Genomic DNA, 18,943 nt, shown 5'->3' on the forward strand with positions numbered 1-18,943 from the left:
CTCCCTGTGCCTGGACCAGTCTTCCCACCCTGGTTACCTCCACCATCCGGAGGGCAGAAACAACAGCTTACAAAAGATGACCCCATCTATTGGATGAGAAGAGAAGAAGGAAAGATACGGATCTCTAAAGGTAACTACAACCCTGGTTTCTTCCTTCAAGTTTTTTGTTTGTTTTTTTCTCTTCTACCCCTCTATCCTCCGGCCCTCACACCCCCAACATATGTGAAACCAAGATATAGGACTTTGAGGACTGAGTCATCTAAATAATATAGAGGTGTTGTATATGCCCTTGTTTTTCTTTTCCTTTTTCTTTCATTTTTCTTTCCCCCTTCAAATTTTACTGTTTTAACATCTGTATTTTTCTAAATACATGTGTGTTTGTTTTATGTACTCTACCGTCATCCCACATACTTGCCTACCCTAAATTACTTCCTGTCTATTCTCTTGCTACTAACCCTCTTCATTAGATTTCTCCTTCACACTTATTAACTCTATATCCTCACATCCTACCTCCTCATCATATCGTCCTATGCCCCACCCCCAGTATATTGTCCATCATCAGAAACTGTAAACCTTTTTACAAAACTTCTAAACTATTACATTATCTAAAATATAATCAATATTTTAGATAATAATTGAATCCAACATTTCTGTACATTGAGACTAAACTATAAACATCTTAATAACAACAAATTGTTCAGTATATTGTTGATATTGGGATCTGTTAACATTGTTCTTCCCCACAAAGGAGAGGTCTTGGAACCTTACAAGAACACTACAAACTTATAGGGTAAAAACAATAACAATCTGGACCCACAGAGCTGGAAGGGAAGACACATGAGCAACATGAAAAGACAAGGGAAGAAAGTGCCCCAAACAAATGAAGACACCACATCATTAGAATCATTTGCAGCCACAGCAGAAAAATGACAAAGAAGGAGTTTAGGATGTACACAGTTAAAATGTTCTGTGAACTCAAGGAAAATATAAGAGAGCAAATACAGGCAGTGAAAGATCACTTCAACAAGGAGCTACATAAACAAATACAGGAAGCAAAAGATAATCTTAACAGGGAGATTGAGGTTCTAAAAAAATAAAACAAAACAAACAAACAAACAAACAAACAAAAAAACCCCAGAAATCCTTGAAATGAAAGAAACAATAAACCAAATTAAAGGCTCAAATGAAAGCATCACCAACAGAGTGGACCACTTGGAAGATAGGACATCAGACAATGAAGACAAAATGTATAATCTTGAAAAGAAATTAGACCACACAGTGATAATGGTAAGAAACCATGAGCAGAACATTCAAGAAATATGGGATAGCATAAAAAGACCAAATTTAAGAGTTATTGGGATAGAGGAAGGCATAGAGGTCCAAACCAAAGGAATGAACAATCTATTCAATGAAGTAATATCAGAAAACTTTCCAAACATGAAGGATGAATTGGAAATCCAAATTCAAGAAGCCTACAGGATGCCGAATGTACAAAATCACAACAGATCCACACCAAGGCACATAATAATGAAAATGTCCGACATACAGAATAAGGAGAGAATTTTAAAAGCCACAAGAAAAAGGAATCAGATTACATATAGGGGAAAACCAATTAGGATAATGGCAGATTTTTCAACACAAACCCTGAAAGCTAGAAGATCCTGGAACAATATATATATCAAGCTCTGAAAGAAAATGGGTGCCAACCAAGAATCTTGTATCCAGCAAAATTAAGCTTTAGATTTGAAGATGAAATAAAAACCTTCCATGATACACAAAAGTTAAAAGAAGTTATAGCTAGAAAACTGACACTACAAAATATCCTTGGAAAAATATTCCATGAAGAGGAAACAATGGACCAGTCTTCCCACCCTGAAACAATGAAAATCAGCAGAGGGAGGTAGTACCCTAAAGGAAAAACTAATCAAAGAGGAAAATCAAGTTAAATAACAAAAATAAACAAATATGGCTGGGAATACAAACCATGTCTCAATAGTAACCCTGAATGTTAATGGCTTAAATTTACCAATCAAAAGACACAGGCTAGCAGATTGGATTAAAAAAAGACCCAACAATATGCTTCCTCCAGGAGACTCATCTGATAGGAAAAGACATACACAGATTGACAGTGAATGGTTGGAAAAAAATCATACCACTCACATGGACTGTGGAAGCAAACAGTGGTTTCCATCCTCATATCAAATAAAGTAGACTTCAAGCCAAAGTTAATCAAAAAGGATAAAGATGGACATTACATACTGCTCAAGGGAACCATACACCAACAAGACATTACAATCATAAATATATATGCCCAAAACAATGGTGCAGCTGTGTTCATCAAACAAATTCTTCTCAAGTTCAAGAGTCAAATTGATCACAACACAATAATCTTAGGTGACTTTAACACATCTCTCTCAGCACTGGATAGATCTTTGAAACAAAAGTTGAAAAATATTTCAACCTGCTTCAAGCGGATACACTTTCCTCTCAGCAGCACATGGATCCTTCTCTAAAACAGACCATACACTGTGTCACAAAGCAACTCTTTGCAAGTACAAAATAGTAGAGATACTACCATGCATTTTATCAGATCATAATGGAATGAAATTGAAAATCAATGACAAAATAAAAAATAAAAATTACTCCAACACCTGGAGACTAAACAATATGCTACTGAATGAACAATGGGTAGCAGAAGACATCAAAGAGGAGATTAAAAAAATTCTTAGAGGTAAATGAGAACATAGACACAACACATCAAAATCTCTGGAACACTATGAAAGCAGTTCTAAGAGGCAAGTGCACTGCATGGAGTTCATTCCTTAAAAGAAGAAAAAGTCAACAAACAAATGACCTCACATTACATCTCAAAGCCCTAGAAAAAGAAAAACAAATCAACAGCAAAAGTAGAAGGCAAAAAATAATTAAAATTCGAGCTGAAATCAATGAAATCGAAAAAGAAACAATTGAAAAAATTGTCAAAACAAAAAGTTAGTTCTTTAAAAAAATAAATAAAAGTTGACAGACCTTTAAGAAGGAGAGAGAGAACTCAAATTACCAGCATATGTGATGAAAAAGGTAATATCACAACAGACACTACAGAAACACAGAGGATAATTAGAAATTACTATGAAAACTTATACTCCAATAAAATAGAAGATATTGACGGCATCGATAAATTTCTTAAGTCATACAACTTGCCCAGATTGAATCAGGAAGATATACAAAATTTAAACAGACCAATACCAAGTAATGAAATAGAAGACGAAGACGCCATCAGAAGCCTACCAACCAAGAAAAGCCCAGGACTGGATGGATACACAGACGAGTTCTACAAGACCGTTAAAGAAGAACTAATACCAGTACTCTTCAATTTATTTCAGGAAATAGAAAAAGAGGCAGCACTTCCAAACTCATTCTATGAGGCCAATATCACCCTGATTCCAAAACCAGGCAAAGACACATGAAAGAAAGAAAACTTCAGACCAAATATCTTTAATGAACATAGATGCAAAAATTCTCAATAAAATTTTGGCAAATCAAATACAAAAACATATCAAAAAGATCATGCATCATGATCAAGGGGGATTCATCCCAGGGATGAAATGTTGGTTCAACATAAGAAAATCAATAAATGTAATTCATCACATTAACAGACTCAAAGATAAGAATCATATGATCATCTCAATAGACACAGAAAAAGTATTTGACAGCACCCCTTCATGTTCAAAACACAAGAAAAATTAGGCATAACAGGAACATATCTCAACATAATAAAGGCTATCTATGCTAAGCCCCAGACCAAAATCATTGTAAATGGAGAAAAATTGAAGGCACTCCCTCTAAAAACTGGAATAAGACCGTGATGCCCTCTTTCACCACTTCTATTTAACATAGTTCTTGAAACACTGGCCAGAGCAATTAGACAGATGAAAGAAATTAAAGGGATATGTATAGGAAAAGAAGAACTTAAATTAGCACTATTTGCTGATGATATGATTCTATACCTATAAGATCCAAAAGCTCCACCAGAAAACTTATAGAATAAATGAATTCAGCAAAGTAACAGTTTATAAAACCAACACCCATAAATCAAAGGCATTTCTGTACATACGTGACAAATCCTCTGAGAGGGAAATGAGGAAAGCTACCCCATTTATAATAGCATCAAAAAAAAAAAACCCAAAAACAACAACAACAAAAATTTGGGAATCAACGAAAGAGGTGAGATCTATACAATGACAACTACAGAACCCTAAAGAAAGAAATCAAAAAAGATCTTAGAAAATAGAAAGATCTACCTTGCTCTTGGATAGGCAGAATTAATATTATTAAAATGACCATACTACCAAAAGCACTATACAGATTTAATGCAATTTCGATCAAAATCTCAATGGCATTCCTCATAGAAATAGAAAAAGCAATCGTGAAATTCATCTGGAAAAATAAGAGATCCAGAATAGCTAAAGCAATCCTTAGCAGGAAGAGTGAGGCAGGTGGCTTCACTATATCAGACCTTAAACTATACTACAGAGCAATAGTAACAAAAACAACATGGTACTGGCATCAAAACAGACTGGCAGACCAATGGTACAGAATAGAGGATGTAGAGACTAACCCACAAAATTACAATTATCTTATATTAAACAAAGGCACCAAAAACATGCATTGGAGAGAAATCAGCCTCTTCAATGAATGGTGCTGAGAAAACTGGAAATCCATATGCAACAAAATGAAATTAAACCCCTATCTCTCAACATGCACAAAACAGAACTCAAAGTGGATCAAGGACTTAGGAATTAAACCAGAGACTCTCCATCTAATAGAAGAAAAAGTAGGCCCTAATCTTCATCATGTGGGATTAAGCCCCAACTTCCTTAATAAGATTCCTATAGTGCAAGAATTAAAACCAATAATCAATAAATGGGATGGACTCAAACTAAAAAGTTTCTTCTCAGCAAAAGAAACAATCTGTGAGGTGAATAGAGAGCCTACATCTTGGGAGCAAATATTTACCCCTCAAATAGAGAGCCTACATCTTGGGAGCAAATTTTTACCCCTCACACATCAGATAGAGCACTAATCTCTAGGGTATATAAAGAACTCAAAAAGATAAACACCAAAAAAAAAAAAAACTTAATAAATGGGCCAAGGACTTCTCAGAAGAGGATATTCAATCAATCAACAAATATATGAAAAAATGTTCAACATCTCTAGCAATTAGAGAAATGCAAATCAAAACTACTCTAAGATACCATTTCACTCTAGTCAGAATGGCAGCTATTATGAAGACAAACAACAATGTTTTGGTGAGGATGTGGGGAAAAAGGCACACTCATACATTGCTGGTGGGACAGCCAATATGGAAAGCAGTATGGAGAGTCCTTGGAAAACTGGGAATGGAACTACCATTTGACCCAGCCATCCCTCTCCTTGGTCTATACCCAAAGGATTTAAAAACAGCATACTACAGGAACATAGCCACATCAATGTTTATAGCAGCACAATTCACAATAGCTAAACTGTGGAACCAACCTAGGTGCCCTTCAGTAGATGAATGGATTAAAAAATGTGGCATATATACACAATGGAATATTACTCAGCAATGAAAGAGAATAAAATCATGGCATTAACAGGTAAATGGATGGAGTTAGAGAAGATAATGCTAAGTGAAGTTAGCCAATCCCAAGAAAACAAATGGCAAATGTTTTCTCTGATATAAGGTGACTGACTCATAGTTGGGTAGGGAGAGGGAGCATGGGAGGAATAGACGAACTCTAGATAGGGCAGAGGGATGGGGGAGGAAGGAAGGGGACAGGGAGTTAGCAATGATGGTGGAATGTGATGGACATCATTATCCAAAGTAGATGTATGAAGACACAAATTAGTGTGAACATACTTTATATACAAACAGAGATATAAAAAATTGTGTTCTACATGTGTAATAAGAATTGTGATGCATTCTGTTGTTATGTATTTAAAAAATTAAAGCAATTAAAAATATTATTTTTCATAAAATATTGAAACCAATTTGGAAAAGGGCTTATAATTTGGATTATAGCACGAACAAAAGGGTTGGAAATATAGCTTAGTGATAGAGTGCTTGCATAGCATGTAAGAGGCCATGGGTTTGACCCCCAGACCCACAAAAATAATTATTTAAAAAAGCATTTATTTTAAAATAATTATTTTAATTAACTTAATTAAATGAAGAAGAAATAATTGGTGGGAATGGAAGGTGAAGTCAGAAGCAGCAAAATGGATACTAGAAGAACTATTTGTCCTCCAAGCTAAGTGGAATAGCTGACCCCATGGTTTAGGCTTCATTAAGTTCCTCAATTCTGGATAAGCCTCCAAAAGCAAATGTTAGTGGAAAAAATGCAGCTAATTAGAAAAGATATTATGTATCATTTACTTAAAATAACAATTTATTGACATAAACCAATAGAACCAAACAGTATTAATAAAACCCTTTTATCTTCAGGACAGAGGCAATGCTCTAAGCGAGCATTAAACAGCTCTGAAGCTGCCGGGCACTCCCCTCAACTTAGGAGGCTGAGGCTCTCAACTTAGACCCTATCTCAAAATAAAAAACAAAAAAGGCTGGGGATGTATCTCAGTGGTAGAGTGCCTCTGGGTCTAATCCCAGTGCTAAAAAACCCCACAAAACAATAAAAACACCAGAGCTCTGATGCTAACAAAGGAGGGCACCAAACAAATTTAGCATAGGGGTAAGAGTCTTTATGTCTTTCGGTGAAGACAAAGCCATTTGGTTGGCACTTCATAGGAATATCTTTCCACCAGGTCTTCATCATATGGTATGTGCCAGGAGTCTCCAGTTGTTTGCACCACTGTGTCATAGGTGAGAATATGCTGTTGAATTAAAAAGAGAAACAAACATTGAGAATAATGATAAAGGGCTACCCAGCTATTTACCTTTCTTTTCAGACAACTTCTCAATTTACTTTGGAAGAGTAGTCACTGCCTTAACAATGGATTTTCAAAGAGCAGCTAATTCAGTGATGATGAATGTTGGAAGATTGATATTAGGGAAAATTTTCAAATATATGAAGGTAGAGAAATAGCATAATGAACTCCCACATACTCAGCATCAATCATTATCAATTTACAACTAATCTTATTTTATCCATACCTTACCAACTTCCTTGCCATATCCCTCTACCGCCAAAATTATTTGGAAGCAAATTTCAGATATCATTTCTTCTGTATTACTTCACTGTATATCTCCAAAAGATAAGGATTTATTTTTGTAAGTGTAAGATCAATAAAATTATTACATTTAAGAAGTAATAATAACTGGCTGGAGATATAGCTCAGTGATAAGGCATATCATATCATATGCTTAGCATGTACAAGGCCCTGTTTTCAATCTCAACACAAACACACACACACACACACACACACACACACACACACACACACACACAAAGAATGTACACCGAAAACTAAAAAATAAATATTAAAAAAATTATCTCTCTCTTAAAATAAATAAATAATTTCTTAATATCATCAAATTTCTACTGCTGATATTTTCCTGATTATTATATGTACATATATTTCATGATTTGTTTGAATAGAAATTAAACTAAGGTAATTACATTGTGACAGTGAGATACCTCTTATTTCTCTTTCAATCTAGAGGCAATTTTTCCCATCCCACCTCTGTTTTTCTTACACCTGCTTTTCTTTTTGTTGTTGTTTGTTGATTTCAGAGGAAATCAGGTCAGTTGTCCTGTATCTTTCTCATAATACAGCCCTGATTTTACTGACTGAGTCTCTGTGGTAAGTATTTGATACTTATTTCCTGTAAATTTGTTGTTTTATAAATTTTTATTTATTTTTAAAATTTACAAATAAAAATTATTGTATATAGCAGTGTTTTGAAATACTTACACATTGGGGAATGGCCACATCAAGCTAATTAATGTATGAATTATCTCATCTATTTATCACTTTTTGTAGTGAGAACACTTAAAAATCTATTCTCTTAGCAATTTTCAAGGATCTAATATGATGTGCCAGGTGTGGTGGCCCACAAAGGTAATCCTAGCCACTTGGGAGGCTGAGACAGGAGGATTGCAAGTGCAAGACTAGGCAATTTAGTGAGACCCTATCTCAAAATAGAATATTTTTTAAAGGCTGGGGGTATAATTCAGTGGTAGATTTTCCTTGAATTAAACCCCCAGTATCGTATACACACACACAAAAGAATATGTTGTTGTTAATAATAGTCAATCATCATATCATACAATAAATTTCATAAACTCCTACTATCTAACTGAAACCTTGCATTTTTTTTTGTCCCACATCTCCTCATCTCTATGATTTTTGACCATCAGAACAACTGGCCAGTGTATTTTTCTTTATTCTTTTCTCTCCTCTTTTTTTTTTTTTTTGGAGTGGGGCTTGAACACTCATTCTACCTCTGAGCTACATCCCTGGCCTTTTTTGGAGGGGGGTGTACCGGGGCTTGAATTCAGAGGCACTCAACCACTGAGCCACATCCCCAGCCTTATTTAGGGTCTCACTGAGCTGCCTAGTACCTCGCTGTTGCTGAGGCTGGCTTTGAACTTGTGATCCTCCTATCTCAGCCTCCTGAGCTGCTGGGATTACAGGCGTGAGCCACTGCGCCTGGCTCCCAGCCCTTTTTATATTTTATTTTGAGACAGGGTCTCACTAAGTTGCTGAAGCTGGCCTCAAACCTGTGGTCCTCTTGCCTCAGCTGCCCAAGTTACTGGGATTACAGGAACATGCCACCATTTCTGGCCAATATATTTTTCTGTAATAATTCTCCTTTGGATTTTTTTCCCTTTGCTTTCACAACAGGCATTTCTGTAGTATAAGTATCTAAACTGACTCAGAAATGATTTTAAACAGGAAAAATTAGTTACTCAGCAAAAGTAAAAGTATGACAAATATAGGGATAGGAATTTTGCAGCTGGGTGTGGTGGTGCATGCCTGTAATCCCAGCAACTCAGGAGGCTGAAGCAGGACTGCGAGTTCAAAGCCAGCTTTAGCAACATAGCAAGGCCTTAACCAACTCAGTGAGACCCTGTCTCTAAATAAAATGCAAAAAAGGGCTGGGGATGTGGCTCAGTGGTTAAATGCCCCTGGGTTTGATCCCCAGTAACCCCCACAAAAAAAGAATTTTGAGCCATTGCAAATAAATAGGGAAATGAAAAACCCATGTAAGAAGTCATAATTGATTACAAAATTGAAGTCACAACAAATGGCATCCCAGGTGTTTCAATATATCAGTTAATTTGGGGGATGACCTACAAGAACTTTTGCTCTGACAGACGCTCTGTTTCCAGGAATTGGCAAACAGCAAATACCAGAGTAAAACAACAACAAAGCATCTAGAGCTTTCAATTAATTACAACACTTTTTTAAACAATGCTACATTCTTACTATATGTTTGACTTTGTTAACATTATACATAGAGAACAGATACATACCTGAAAGGTTATTTTTGATCCTGGAAACCTATTTATAATTGCCAGCTGATGTCCTTGCTGCCACTTAAAGAATAGACGTTGGGTCTTGATATCAGCTAGACAGGCCTTGTGGTCCCGCATTAGGTCTTTTGTGATAAACTTGCAGTGATTCCCCGAATTCAGTGTGGCATATAGAAGGAATGGATCATCTTCTGAGCTGAACCAGTCATAAGAAAGGACAGAATCAAATACACCCCAGGAGACAGAGGACAGCATTTTTCACCAAGCATTTTACTTATTTTCCTACTTTTCTTAGAGGTGCCTCTGAATTCCTGACAGACATAATCTCAGTGATACTTAATAAACCACCTGGAAGTCCTTAGCTGGTAAGCAATACTATCTAGAGTCCACAGGGAAAGCTGAGGGGAGAGGATAGTAGTGTCTGGGACTCTTTCGATTCAATGGGGCTAACAATTTTCTTTTTACACTTAAAAGCTGGTTCTTTGTGGACATTTTTCCTATTTGCCTCACTTACCACAAAGTACACAGTTTTTAAATTTTTCCTCACTCAAATTCAAGAAACATCCAAAACAGTACTAGGACAAGATGACACTTTCTTTGTAAGCCACCAAATAACTGGCTAGTCCCAAATCTGAAACTGTTATCTCAAAGCAGCTTGTGGGCAGTCACTAGGATCAGCACTGGATGACTCCTCCTGCTTTGAGAAGAACCAGTGATTCAGAGTATCCAACAGATTGTCAAACTTAGCACTTACTTTTCATGTGTGTGGCAATAACTACCTTGGCTCAGTAAATTCGGACTAACCTGCGATATGGATGCTTTGTGCCTTAATTTAAAAGACCCAAATAGGACCACTTAAAATTCACCTTACACTAAAGGAGTTCAAGTGAAATGACTGGAATCTGCTGTAAAAATCCCCGGGGGGGGGGGGGGCGGGGAACAGATTGGGAAAAAAAACACAAAAAGAAAATGTTGGGAGATGTATGGAACAAGATTAGCAAAATGATGGTAATTATTGGAGGTGGGCGAGAATTAAATGGGAATTCACTGTACATACTATTTTTCTACTTTATGTTAGAAAAGGCTTCTTTGGTACATTAGTAGAAATTCGAGTCATATTAAAAAATTAAATATTCACAAAGGGGAATGAAGGGAAGAGGGTGTATAGGAAAGATAGTAGAATGAATTGGACATAACTTTCCTATGTTCATATATGAATACGTGACCAGTGTAACTCCACATCATGTACAATCACAAGCTTAAAACCATATATGTATAATATGTCAAAATAGATTCTACTGTCAGGTAAAACTAAAAATAACAAAAAATTTTTAAAAATTAAATATTCAAATTCAGAGACACAGAAGGTCAGTGAATCAGCCTTTACAACTGAGTTTGGAACTTCAGCTGGTACCGTGAACACCTGCTGCAAAACCAAATAGACTAACTTCCAACAGACTTCTTGGTTATAATACTGCATTTATCCAATTCTTTCAAACAAGAAAAATAATAATGATGGGCTAGGGCTGTAGCTCAGTGTCAGAGCACTTGCTTAGCATGTGTGAGGTGCTGGGTTCGATCCTTAGCACTGCATAAAAAACTGAACAAATAAAGGCATGCTGTCCATCTATAACTACAAAAAAAATTCTTAAAAAAAAGAAAAATAATAATGATGATGACAGCAACTAAGATATATGCTTTCCATGTATTTTGTACTGTACAAACAGTTTAACATGTATAATTTATAAGTACTGTCTCAAATAACCTTCCCAATATCATGAAGACTACATATGAAGAAAGGAAGACCCAGAGAAAGGAATACCTCTCCCAGATTGGAAGTGGTAGGGCTATAATCTGAACCAAGCATGCACTCCTAATGACTACTAATGTTGCCTACAGTGACTGCATGAAGAGGATCTGGTCTTCTTTTGGAGAAATGGAAGCTCCTTTGCCTAGCAAAAGAAAAAAAGGGACTTGGTTTGGAATTCAGATGAGGAGTTGGCCTCCTGCTTCATGCAAAGAGAGTCATTTTACCTTTTTAGGAATAAATACTTTGGGGAATACTAACAAACCTGGAGGATATCACATTGGAACTAATGAAACCTAGGCTTAGGGCTGAGGCACACACATAATCATCATCCAAAGCAAAGTGAGAAATAAATTTTTGTTATTAGCCTAACTAGTATGAAAACCTAAATGCACATTAAAAGTTCATATGTACTACTGAAGATTTGTACTCCTCCTGGTTAGCTGCTTTCTTTTTACTTCATGGACAGTCTACATTTTTTTTTGTTTTTTTACTGACCATGTTCCCCATATTCTTTTGGCTTCATAAGAAGCTATCGCTCAGTAGCAAATTTCTCTTTATATTCAGGATAAAAATCTAAGCCCCTTGTATACCTACCAGGACCCATAAGATCCTCTGTAATGTGGTCCCTGACTTTTCTATTATCTCAAAACTTAAATAATTCCCCTGTTGCTGTTCCAGCCAATTCACATGGTCCTCTTGCTTTCTTCATAAATGCCAATTTTGCAGGGTGCAGTGTGTACACCTGTAATTCCAGCAACTCAGAAGATTGAGGCAGGAGAATTGCAAATTTGAGGCCAACCTCAGCAACTCAGTGAGACCCTATCTCAACATAAAAAATAAAAAGAGCTGGGGATGTATCTCAGTGGCAAAACATCTCCGGATTTAATCCCTAGTACCAAACAAAAATCTAAGCTTAGGGCTGGGGATGTGGCTCAAGTGGTAGCGCGCTCCCCTGGCATGCGTGCGGCCTGGGTTCGATCCTAAGCACCACACACAAACAAAGATGTTGTGTCCGCCGAAAACTAAAAAATAAATATTAAAAAATTCTCTCTCTCTCTCATTCTCTCTCTTTAAAAAAAAAAAAATTAAGCTTATTCCTGCCCTAGGACTGTTGTTTTTTTTTGTTTTTTGTTTTTTTTTGGTGGTACCGGGGATTGAACACAAGGGCAAAGAAGCTCTACTAGTGAGCTAAATTTCCAGCCCTTTCCCCAGGGGCCTGCTAAATTACTCAGACTGACCTCAAACTTGCCATTCTCTTGCCTCAGCCTACTGAGTAGCTGGGATTATAGGCACATGTACAGTGGCTTTGTAAATGTTTATGTTTCCTTCCTACCATTCCATCTTCCCAGCAGATTTACCCGCTCACAAAGGTCTTTCCTGATCACTTCAACCATTACCCTTTGATCTAACCCCTACCTAATCTCATTCTACTTTGCGTTATATTGCATTGACCACTGCCTAAAATGATATTACCTAATCTCACCCCTGATTTATCTTCCTCCTATTTCTCTTTTCCTGATATCTCTTTTATCCTCATCTATTTAAGTTTCTTCTGTTGTAGAAACTATATTTTGTAGCTGCATCAAAAAATTTTTTTGAATAAGGTATGTACATATACATCCATTTTTAAAATTGCAAAAGCAGGTAACACACAAGCAGATGACTAGAGCCTAGTGTAATTTACCTTTTATCTCCATTACTTACATGTCATCAGCAAAAAAACAGCTGGCTTGCTTTTGCACTTTTTCCATCTCATCCTTTCTCCACCGGAAACGCTGTGTTAGCATGTGCTTCCGGCCCAGGACCAGCAGTTGCAGATTCCGTTTGGCTAGTTGAGAAACTACATCCAAGAGCTAAAAAACACAAAACCAGCATCCAAAAGGGTCAAGAGAAAAATCTCAAGGAAGTGGAGTGATTTTTCTACCTGGTCATCTTAATGGTTAGGTTCTGTTTTCTGAAAAGTGGGTAAGAAAACAGCCCTTAATAATTTTCAATCTTCGAAAGCCTGAGGAAAATGCTTTCTTATTACAAATTAATGTATAATACTGACCACAGGTCATGCTACACTAGATCCAGGAGTGGATTCCTAAACAGAGCTGTGTCTGGTTGTTTTTATTTACATATAAAAAAAAAGGAAACTATACATACACACACACATATATTTATATATAACTAAATATATACATATATGCATATATGTGTATGAGTGTGTGCATGCATATTTATTTAGTTAGTTTAAAATTGAGTTATCTAGAACCTATAGCAGGCATTTATACTAAAAAAGTTTGTTTTATGGATTCAGACATTGAAAGTACATTTATTTCAGAATACACTTATTACTTTTTCTTATCTTTCTCTCTCTCTCTCTTTCTCTCTCTCTCTCTCTGAGTCTTGTTAAGTTATCTAGGCTGGTTTCAAATTTTTGATTCTTCTGCCGTAGTCTTCCAAATAGCTAGCATTTATAGGCATGTGCTACAGCATCAGGCTCCACTTATTCTTTTTATAAAACTATACCAAGATTACAAATTATTTTCAATGATCCCAGATATAAAATGGCAAGTGGATTTATTAATAGGGATCACAATTCTAAAATTTTTCCATATTCATTTCCACAACATTATAAAGATACAGAAAAGAATGCAAACCAAAATACTTTTATTACTGATTTTTAAAATTTCCATCCAGCTAGGGAGACAAAAAAGACAAGGGTCCTTGCAGCTATAACCTGGCTCAGATAAACAGCCCTGAATTTATTAATATTAGGTTAAAGGTGGAAGCCCAAGGAAGGGCAGAAAAACTTAGCTTGAACTACTCTGGGGCACCATCTTGTGGCTAAAAGGTCTCCGTTAACAGCAGCTCTCAGAAAACAACAAAAACAAAGGAGAATAAAGAAAAGACACAGGAAAGAAACATGAGTGAGCAGAATAAAGGCAATGGCCTGAAACACAGTCCAGCTATAAAAGCCTACTTCCTTTGGAGTAAATTCTAAGGCTGGATCTAGTGGGTTGGAGAGTCAAAGGTATATTCAGAAGATCAAAGAAAAGGAAAATTCAATTTAATTCTGTGTTAGATAAAAAAGAAATTAAATTTGGAAGATAGTACATACTCCCCCCCCCCCCAAAAAAAAGAGGGATTGAACGCAGGGGCGCTCAATCATGAGTTACATTAGCTACATTCCAAGTTCTTTAAATTTTTTTTAGATACAGGGTCTCCCTAAGTTGCCAAGGCTGTCCTCAAACTTGCGATCCTCCCGCCTTGACCTCCTGATTTGCTGGAATTACAGGCATGCACCATTGTGCTTGACTTTATATATCAGTCTGTCTCTCCTACTAAGTACAACTAAATCCCCCAGACAGCATATATAAAATTAACATGGGAAGACTTTTTTTTTTTTTTTGGTAGAACTGGGGATCAAACTTGGGGCCTTGAATATGCCAGGCAAGACTCTACCACTGAGCTATACCTCCAGCCCTAGAAGGCTTTTAAAGCTAGGGATAAAAGGCAAACTAGTGGGCTGGGATTGTGGCTCAGTGGTCGAGTGCTTGCCCAGCATGTGTTAGGAACTGGGTTTGATTCTTAGCACCACATATAAATACATGAATAAAGGTCCATCAACAACTAAAACAATATACATTAAAAAAACAGAACAAAAACAAACTGGCTAAGGGCCTCAGGACATAAGGAATGGAAAGGCCAAAGCATGTAGTATAAACAAGCAAACAAACAAAACCCAAATACCACACAAACCAAAGGTCTGTTCCCTATCTACCCAGCAAATACCAGGTAAAATAATGACACCAGTAGACTGTGATACAAGTTATAACTAGAACATGTATCTTTGATACACTCAAAGATGCTACAGATGAGGGCTGGGGTTGTGGTAGAGCACTTGCCTAGCATGTGTGAAGCACTGGGTTCGATACTCAGCACCACATAAAAATAAATAAATAAATAAAGGTATTGTGTCCATCTACAACTAAAAAATTTTTTTAAAAAGATCCTACAGGGGCTGGGGATGTGGCTCAAGTGGTAACACGCTCACCTGGCATGCGCGGGGCGCTGGGTTCGATCCTCAGCACCACATAAAAATAAAATAAAGATGTTGTGTCCGCTGAAAAACTAAAAAATAAATATTAAAAAAACTCTCTCTCTTAAAAAAAAAGATGCTATAGTTGAAAAGAAAAAAACCCAAAACCCACTAAGAGAAATAAAAGTGGAATTCTAAGAAAAGTTCAAGTAACCCATAGGAAGGCAGGAAAATAATTTAGAAAAACAAACAATGAAAATAGATAATAGAAAACAAAAAAATAAAATAGCAGGCATATGCCCTAACATATCAGGAACAGCATAAGGTATAAAGGGCCCAAATATATCAATTAAAGGACAGACATTGTTAGAGTTGAATTTTTGCCAATCTTACATGTTAAAAATATAATTCTATTACATGCTAACTAAAAGAAACTCAATTCTGATTTAGGTTGTTTTCTATATTCCATACTATTTTGCTATCATCCTTAAGATGTTTAAAGTACAATTCTCTAGTAATCAGAAGAGTATGAACATTTCAGACTAATATTTGGTACAAACATTGTCTAGTTTGGCTTCTACCCTAGTCTGATTTTTCTCCTGTAGAGAAAAAGATTTTTTAATTTTTTTTAAGGCTCACACATATCATATTTAGTTTTGGCACAAAACTACTAAAAAGTAGTTCCTGACCTCACGGTAAAAATATAATTGGCAGGGCTATAAGTGTTAGAAACAACTGCGTAGGGGTGCTTAGGAAATAGAAAACTGGGAGGTGGGAGAGGCCAGTGAGGGCCATACTTCTGAGTAATCCTAAAAAGCAAATATCACTTCCTTTTCCATTCTTACAACTTTTTACCTCCCCTTCTTCAGGCTCTAGTTCTAGTACTTCCTGGGATTGTATGTACTATACATTTTTAAAATGTCTAAAGCCTTTGGGATGTGATGTCTACCAAAAATAAGAAAATCTGTGCCAGTTCTTGATAACTATAAAACCGGGCGAGGTGGTACACACCTGTAATCCTAGCTTTCGAGAGGCTAAGGCAGGAGGATCACAAATTCGGGATCAGCCTGGGCAAACTTTGTGAGACCCTGTCTCTAAAAAATAGAGCTAGAGATATAGTTCAGTGGTAGAATGTCCCTGGCTTCAATTTCCAGTACCACACATATAAAAAGGGCTGGGTATGTAAACTCAGTGGTAGAATGCTCCTGGGTTCAATCAGTCTCTAGTATCACAAAACAAACAAACAAAAATAACTATAAGGAGGCTTAAAATATTAAAATTATATCATTATTACAATTAAAAAATTAATAATTTCTTAATTTTAAATATCCAATGGTCATATTTCTCCGAATTTAAAATTAAAATCTAAAAAAGCTATGTCCGTTACAATTGCTTGATAGCTTTCTTAAGACTCTATAAGCTCCTCCTCCATCTTTTTTTTTATTTTTAGTATACTGGGGATTGAACCAGGGGGTGCTCTACCACTGAGCTATATCCCAGCGCTTTTAATTTTTAAAAAAAATTTTTTTAGTTGTAGATGGACACAAATATCTTTATTTGTTTTTATGTGGTGCTAAGAATCAAACACAGTGCCTCACATATGTGAGGCAAGCACTCTACCATTGAGCCACACCCCCAACCCCTAAAATTTTTGAGACGGGGTCTCGATAAGTTGCCCAGGCTGTCCTCTAACATGTGATCCTTTTCCTTCAGCCTCTCTGGTAGCTGGGATTACGTGTGTGTGCCACAGTACTGGCTTCCTCCTCCATTTCCTTTTCCCCTTGGAGTAAAAGAAATGTGGCTATTCTTACAAAATTTCCCACATTTAGGGTATTGCTCATTGCCTCCCTCTGACATCACATAATAGAACCTCCAGTTCTCTATCTTTTCTGTAAAATGGTAGTTGGATCTAGAGGCTGGATAAAATTCAAGGATTTTGTTTTGTTGTTGTTTTGGTTATGCATGTATAATAATGTGCTTGTGGGTGTGTATATGTATCTATTTAAAATCATGGTCTTTTTTTTGCATTTAAAAATTATTTTTATTTATTTATTTTTCTTACATACATGACAATAGTGGAATGCATTACAATCATAATTATCCATTCACAGCACAATTTTTCGTAACTCTGTATATAAAGTATGTTCACGCCAAATTATGCCATTATACATGAGCTCTTTTATTTATTTTATTTTATTTTTTAAAATCATGGTCTTGATAAAGTTAAAAGGCTAGTTCATCTATCAACATTACTGAGAACCTTCTCTATAAGGTTTTATAGTCACTAAGCAGGGACTGTTATTGACACAGATCTAAAGGTACAATTAACCTCAAGTGCAAAGAGGGAGCATAAAGGAGGGGTGCTTCCATCAGACTCAGAGTAAGGTCAGAGAAGTCTTCACAGAGCAAGTGACAGCAGAGCTCAATTTTCAGACCAATTATCCAGGCAACAAATGGGAGTTTCCAAAGACAAGGAACGGCATGTTGTGTTCTTTATCAGCACACTGAATTTGAGAAACTGCGAGGTATCAAATGTGGCTGAGGCAGAGGTATAGCAGAAAGTACCAGAAATACTGTAGGAATAAATGCAGGGGTCAGATTACAGGGGTCTGTGAAAGCTGATAAATCTTCCTGCATGAAAGCAATGGGGGATAAGCAAAGGATTTAAGACAGCACAGTGACATAACTACCATTTTAGAGAGATCAAAATTATGGATTGCAAGAAGGCTGGACTAGAACAGGCAGATCAATTAGAAGGCTTCTGCAGTAATCCAGGCAAGAGATAATGAGAAAACTAGCAATAAAGATGGAGAGATGAGAGCTAGTAAAGCAGAACTGAGCAGACTTAGTCACTAACTGGATGTGAGAAATAAAGGGGAAGGATAAGGCAAGGAAGATTTGGACCACCAGAGAGAGAATGGTACCAAGACAGATTCCTTTATTTATATGTGGTGCTGAGAATCAAATTCAGTGCCTCACACATGCTAAGCAAGCACTCCTCTACAACTAAACCACTACCCTAACCCCCCCAAGACAGATTCTTGAGAGGAAGAGCTCTTGATATCCCTAGGTAGGAGATTTTTCATTAGGTAGCTGGTTATGTGGGGCTCTACCATTTATGGGAAGGCTCTGGGCTCCAGATAAAGATCTGGGAGTCATGAGATGAGTGTAGATGAGCTATAATAGGATAGGATAAAGGGAAGAAAGCAGAGGATGAAACCTGAGGATAGTACTATTTAAAGGAGAGTGTGAAGACAGAAGAAGAAATATAAGGAAGACCAGAAAATGATTGTAAGGAACATTTTAAGGAGGTGGTAGAGGGTTAAGTATCAGTGCTACAAAAGCATCATGTAAGATAAGGACCAATATGTGGCCTATAACTCAGTGGAATAATTTGATGATCCCATAGGGATTAGGAGTGAGCTTTCAGTTGCTTCCCTAAATCCTATGTAAGACTGCAGTTTGCTTTGCATGGACAGGTTGCATCCTATAAGCACAGCTCTGTTTTGATGAGCAATCAGTTCTGTTCTTTATTTCATATACTGAGTGGTAAGGATCCTTCAAAATCCAGCCTTCCCAGCACCACTGTGAAGGGAGCAGATTTTTTGGATTTGTTCTTTAAAGATG

General features: G+C 36.6%; 1 protein-coding gene across 4 annotated transcripts in view; it reads right to left on the reverse strand.

Moving 5' to 3' along the window:
- Positions 1-5,553: 5,553 nt before the first annotated feature.
- The window catches only part of PRORP (protein only RNase P catalytic subunit), a 128,612-nt gene continuing 115,222 nt past the window's right edge, over positions 5,554-18,943 (reverse strand). For all 4 annotated transcript variants that reach the window (XM_081291189.1, XM_081291188.1, XM_081291187.1 and 1 more), the window contains 3 exons: positions 12,994-13,142; positions 9,480-9,675; positions 5,554-6,873 (listed from right to left, as the gene is read on the reverse strand). In XM_081291189.1, coding sequence (XP_081147315.1) covers positions 6,742-6,873; positions 9,480-9,675; positions 12,994-13,142 — 477 coding nt within the window. In that variant the 3' untranslated portion in view covers positions 5,554-6,741. The remainder of the gene's footprint in view (positions 6,874-9,479; positions 9,676-12,993; positions 13,143-18,943) is intronic.

This window comes from Spermophilus citellus (assembly GCF_964194105.1).
Source record: "Spermophilus citellus genome assembly, chromosome: 4".
NCBI lineage: Eukaryota > Metazoa > Chordata > Mammalia > Rodentia > Sciuridae > Spermophilus > Spermophilus citellus.